Genomic DNA, 6,162 nt, shown 5'->3' on the forward strand with positions numbered 1-6,162 from the left:
GCCAAAAAAACAAAGCGTGGGGTCCCCCCTTAAATCCTTTACCAACCCCTTGATCTGTGCAGCAGCCCAGAAGAGCAAGAAAGGGGGGCGGGGGAGGGGGGAGTGTGTGTCCCCCTTCCTGCACCATGCCAGGTCACATGCCCACGACATGGGGAAGGTGCTTTGCCATGGGGAAAGCACCTTGTCTCCATGGCGATGAGGACAAGGGCCTCTTCCCCACAGACCTGGCCTGGTGATTGTGGGGGTCTGCGGGCGGGGGGGGGCTTATAGGAATCTGGGTGCCCCCTTTTTTTAAGGTCCCTTCCCGTCCCCCCCATGTGAATAGTTGTTACCCCTACTCGTTCACCAAATACAGTAAAATAGTAAATAAGCACACCACGCAGTAAACAAAATCCTTTATTTGAAAAAAAAAAAGACCGTTTTTGACAATTACATTATTGAAAAAATCCAGCGCTGTAGATCCTCATCAATCACCATGAATGTGAAAAAATACCCGACGCCATGACGGACTCTCAGCTCTGACCCGAATGTCAACAAAGACCTGTTCCGGCCATTTTGTTGACATTTCGTTAGGGGACAGAAACCTGTATGTACAGAATGTAATGAAATGGCCGGAACACGTCCCGTAATGTCACGACTCGCTCCGCCCCTTTGTTGACATTCCGTTAGGGGACAGAGAGCTGTCACAGAATGTAATCAAATGGCCGGAACACGTCCCGTAATGTCACGACTCGCTCCGCCCCTTTGTTGACATTCCGTTAGGGGACAGAGAGCTGTCACAGAATGTAAACAAATGGGCGGAACAGGTCCCATGACGTCACGACTCGCTCCGCCCCTTTGTTGACATTCCGTTAGGGGACAGAGAGCTGTCACAGAATGTAAACAAATGGGCGGAACAGGTCCCATGACGTCACGACTCGCTCCGCCCCTTTGTTGACATTCCGTTATTTGACAGAGAGCTGTCACAGAATGTAATCAAAGGGCCGAAACACGTCCCGTAATGTCACGACTTGCTCCGCCCCTTTGTTGACATTCCGTTAGGGGACAGAGAGCTGTCACAGAATGTAAACAAATGGGCGGAACAGGTCCCATGACGTCACGACTCGCTCCGCCCCTTTGTTGACATTCCATTAGGGGACAAAGAGCTGTATGTACGGAATGTCATCAAATGGGCGGAACACGTCCCGTAATGTCACGACTCGCTCCGCCCCTTTGACATTCCGTTAGGGGACAGAGAGCTGTATGTATGGAATGTAATCAAATGGGCGGAACACGTCCCGTGATGTCACGACTCGCTCCGCCCCTTTGCTGACATTCTGTTAGGGGACAGAGAGCTGTATGTACGGAATGTAATCAAATGGGCGGAACACGTCCCGTGATGTCACGACTCGCTCCGCCCCTTTGTTGACATTCGGGTCAGATGTGTCATGTGGCGGTGAGAGTTAGTTGGGATCGGATGTGCCGGCGGGGGCTTTTTCTTTCGGCGAGTCGCTTACTCATTCACAGGGGGAGGGGACTGGGTCTGGATTCCTATAAGCCCCCCTACGCACGGACCCCCGCAACCCTGGCCCTGTGTTTGTGGAGACCCTTGTCCTCATCTACATGGGGACAAGGTGCTTTTCCAGGGGGTCCCCCCCCTTGCACAGCACCCGCCCCATATTGAGGGCATGTGACCTGTTATGGTGCAGTAGGGGGGAGGCCATGCTTGCCCCCCCTTTCCTGCTCTGCCAGACTGCTGCTCGGGTCAAAGGTCTGGTTACGGATTTTAGGGGGGACCCCGGCTCTGTTTTATTTTAACAATTTTGACTTTTTTTTTCTCTTCTCTTCCCGCCCAGCAAACAGAGACACGGCCTCCATCGTGTCGGAGATCATGATGTACGTCCTCATCGTGGTGCTGACCATATGGCTCGTGGTCGAGATGATCTACTGTTACCGCAAGATCGCCGCTGCCGGGGAGGAGACGGTGCTGGAAAACGCGTGAGTACCCCTTTAAGGCCGGTCAGAAAACGCCGTCATTAAAGCTGAACTCCGGGGGCTTCGCGGGTGCAATTCATTCATTTGCATCGCCGTCCAACCGGTCGCGAGATTTTACGCAGCTCCGCCGCACAGCACAGCCCTCTCTGGCAGGGGAAGGAGACCTGATTTTGTTTTCCGGTTGGGTCTTGTGATTATGGACGGCGAAAAAGGGAAAAAAAAAAACAGCAGGCTCTCTCATCTCTCTGTCGCCCTGCTCTCTCCTCTCATCCGCATGTCCACTTGTGAACACGTGCACGCAGCAGGATTAAAACTAACTGCTGTTTCTCCCTCTTTCAGTATGAGCTCTGCTGTACAGGGATTGCAAGAGGCCGAAACAAAGGTCAGATTCAGGTACTTTCCCCCCTCATTTCATTTGAAAAGATCTCATGCGTCGAGGAGTACAGAGCCGCGTTAAGTGGTCTGGAGTTCAGCTTTAAGGAAATGCATCCGAAGACACTGCTGACCTCCTCCTTTGAATGCTGGTGGCAGCCAGAGACAGCCAGGCAGCTAGCATTTCCAGAAGGGGCCCGGCACAGGCAGCCTAGCCTATCCCTACACATATCCATTGCACTATATTACAGCCGAGCCTTCCGCTATGTACAGTATACGTTCAATTCTATGTAGGCTCACTATTTTGCTGTAGTGCCCACTGGCCTGCACTGCCTATTCCTCCCCCTACCCAGTCGTATGTACAGGGCAGCCATCAGGGGGGGTAAGGCAGATACTCATGTAAGGGGCCCGGGCAGCCTGGGGTCCCTTACATGACTATCGGCCGACGATGAAGGGCGAGGAGGTCTAGGCCTGGCCCTGGCAGCGCAGGGCCCCGGCATTGCCGCTCCAGCGGCTTCGAGACAAGCTAGGGCCCCATCAGCGACGCTGCTCGTCTGATGTCGGACTGGCCAGAAGTGACGTCCGGCGGCAGACGAGGCCACGTGTGCAGGTAAGAGGAGCGAGGAAGGAAGGAAAGGAGGGAGGGGAGGGATGCAGCCCTGACCAGCCCACCTGAGACCCCTTCAGAGCCCACCATAGACAGTCTCAGATGGGCTGTGCAGCATCTATGGTGGGCTCTGCAGGGTCACTTTCAGGTGGGTCCTGTGTCCAGCGCGTCACTGAGCCCTGCGTCCAGCGCGTCACTAAGCCCTGCGTCCAGCGGCGCGGGGGGGGATGGGGGCCCGGCCGAAAGCCGTGTAAGGGGCCCTAAAATTTCTGATGGCTGCCCTGCCTATGCACTATGGCTGCTGTAGGGATCAACGCGCCAACCGCATATAGTGTACCTGCTATCACGTTGTATCTGCCGCCATCTAGTGGACGAAACACAATATTGCACCCTAAAAGCCTTTGCCTATAATACACTTGTGTGCAGATTTCACCTTGAGCTGGAAGGGCGCAGGAACTGGAAGGTCTCCTTTAAATTCGGTGTAACCTTTTACATGTGTTGTATTTTTTTTTGTATCTCGAGCAGATCGGACTACTTAGCAATAACAACGGAGACTAAAGACAACTGTCTGGGGGTGCAAGCGCAGGAATAGCTGAACCGCAAAGACTCAGGGCACCCAGGTGAGTGGCAAAGGGGCCGGGATCACTAAAGATGGCCGGCCGCGGGCGCTGGTAGAATTCTGTATGAACGTTCGTAGGAAGAACACGCCCATCAGAACATTCCATGGTCATCGGAGACTTGTAGAATGGGGCGCCGGAAATCTCCTAGGAACATTTGTATATTGTATCTTTATTCATCTTACAATACGGACAACAATACGCTGATATCATTCGTCGTCACACACGAGGAGCTCCGACAGGGGAAAAGATAGAAAATCATTATTAACATTTGATTTAGGAAATGAATGGAGGAAGGAAGTAGGAAATGGAGGAAGGGAGGAGGGATGGATGGAAGAAGGGAAGGAAAGAAAAGGAAATGAAAGGAAAAGGGAGAGGAAGGAAACAGAAATCAGTCACTGATAGGATACCATTAGATTGGGAATTCTCCATCCCGCTCCTCTGAGTTTTATAGTCACTCCCATGGAAACCGATCATCAATTTCACCCCCAAAAAGTCTGATACCATCGAGGGAAAGAAATCAGGAGATTCTGCTGGTGTGTGGGCCGCTTTAGCCATTGTTCTCTGTCATCAACAAATAGTATATTGGAATCTTTTTCCTTCCTTCCCCTTTTCCTTTCCTTTATCCATTCTCTCCTTTCCTTTCTTTCCCTCCTTCCTTCTTTCATTCCCCTATTCCTTCCTATCTTCCTCCCCCTATTCTCTCCCTTCCTACCCTTCACTTCCTTCCCCTTTTCCTTTCCTTTACATTTTCCCTTTTCTTTCTCTTCCCTTTCATTCCCTCCTTCCTTACTTCCTTCTTTCCTGTTTCCTTCCCTCCACTTCCTTCCTTCCCCTTTCCATTTTTCTTTGCCTTAACCTTTCCTTTTCCTTCCTTCCCCCTTCCTTCCTTTCTTCATCCCTTCATTCTCCCCCTTCCTTCCTACCTTCCTCCCTCCATTCTCTCCTTCTTTCCCCCTTCCCTCCCTCTTTCCTCCCTCCCTACCGTCCATTTCCTTCCTCCCCTCTTCCTTTCTCTTCCTTATCCTTTTCTTTATCAATTCTCTCCTTTTTCTTTTCCTTTCCCTCCTTCCTTCCTCCATTCCCCCATTCCTTCCTACCTTCCTCCCTCCATTCTCTCCCTTCTTACCCCTCACTTCCTTTCTTCCCCTTTTCCTTTCCTTTACCTTTTCCATTTCCCTTCCCTTTAATTCCCTGCTTCCTATCTTCCTTCCTTCCCTCTACTTCCTTCCTTCCCCATTCCATTTTTATTTACCTTTCCTTTTCCGTTCCCTCTCTTTCCTTCCTTTCTTCATACCTTCACCCCCCCCCCCCTGCCTTGCTACCTTCTGCCCTCCAATCTCTCCTTCCTTCCTCTCCCTTTCCCTTTATTTTTCCTTCATTTCCTCTTCCTTTCCTTTTTTTCCTTCCTTCCCTTCTTCCATCCATCCTTCCTACCCTCCACTTCTTTCCTCCCCCTTTCCCCTTCTTTTTTTCTTTCCTTTTCCTTCTTTTCTTCCTTCCTTCCTACCCTCCACTTTCTTTTCCCTTTGCCTTTTCCTTTCTTTTTTTTTTCTTTCTTCATTCCTTTATTCTTCCTCTTCCTTCTTACCTTCCTCCTTCCATTCCCCCCTTCCTTCCTTCGTTCCTCCTTCCATTCTCTCCTTCCTTCCTCCCTTCCTACTTCTCTTTCCTCCCTCCTTCCTTCCTATCCTCTACTTCCCTCCTCTTCCCTTTTTCTTTTCCTTCCCTTTTCCTCTCCTCCTTCCAATATTCCTTCCTTCCTTTCCTCCCCTCTCCCTCCTTTCCTCCCTCCTTTCAGTGGTTCAGGTTCTCTCGATCAGACTCCTCCTCCTCCCGATACTTTCTCTCCCCGCACTTTTCCTCCAATCCTGACACCCGTCATGTGACAACGCTGAGCTCACACTGGGCTGCCTATGCACAGGGTGGGGTGGTGGTGGTGTCACAGGAAGTGGAGCGTTCCTTTACATCCTATTTCCTTTCTTCCGCAGCTGGAGGAACGGACTACCCCGGAGGCGACACGGATTCGACCGAAAACTGTAACGGGTCACAGACGAGGCCACGCCCAACAACTAACCCCTTCACCCCCAGGAGCCCGTCACCCCGTTTTTATCCTTCTTACACCCGCCACATCGACAACCCTTCCGAGTCACATGATCTGCGGTCTTCTTTGGCTTCCCGTGAATCCGGGGGGCTGAGGACATTCACCCGCGATGCTTCCACGAAAATCCGCCTTGTTTGCTAAAAGACGCCGCTCGCTTTCAGATGGTTTTTTTTTCTGCTGCGTTTACAGGAGCCTGGGGGTCACCCATAGAAGACGTGGGGGGTCACCTATAGAAGATGTGGGGGCCACCCATAGGGGACGTGGGGGGTCACCTATAGAGGAAGTGGGGGGGTCACCTATAGAAGAAGTGGGGGGTCACCTATTGAAGAAGTGGGGGTCACCTATAGAAGACACATCTCTTCCAGAAAACCAACCATGGACCACAGAAAGTATGGGGGAGGGGGGTTCTCTTTTTGGCTACAGTGTTTTCTAATGTGTGCAATGAGGAGCATTCTAGGAATGCCTCTGACGAGTTTCGGGAGTTCAGA

General features: G+C 51.6%; 1 protein-coding gene across 1 annotated transcript in view; it reads left to right on the forward strand.

Annotated features, from left to right (window-relative positions):
- The window catches only part of SCN1B (sodium voltage-gated channel beta subunit 1), a 19,295-nt gene extending 13,484 nt beyond the window's left edge, over positions 1–5,811 (forward strand). The window contains exons 4-6 of the mRNA XM_018568313.1: positions 1,836–1,977; positions 3,479–3,573; positions 5,562–5,811. Coding sequence (XP_018423815.1) covers positions 1,836–1,977; positions 3,479–3,545 — 209 coding nt within the window. The 3' untranslated portion in view covers positions 3,546–3,573; positions 5,562–5,811. The remainder of the gene's footprint in view (positions 1–1,835; positions 1,978–3,478; positions 3,574–5,561) is intronic.
- The last annotated feature ends 351 nt before the right edge of the window (positions 5,812–6,162 follow it).

This window comes from Nanorana parkeri, unplaced genomic scaffold, assembly GCF_000935625.1.
Source record: "Nanorana parkeri isolate BGI_ZX_2015 unplaced genomic scaffold, ASM93562v1 scaffold1170, whole genome shotgun sequence".
NCBI classification, from domain to species: domain Eukaryota; kingdom Metazoa; phylum Chordata; class Amphibia; order Anura; family Dicroglossidae; genus Nanorana; species Nanorana parkeri.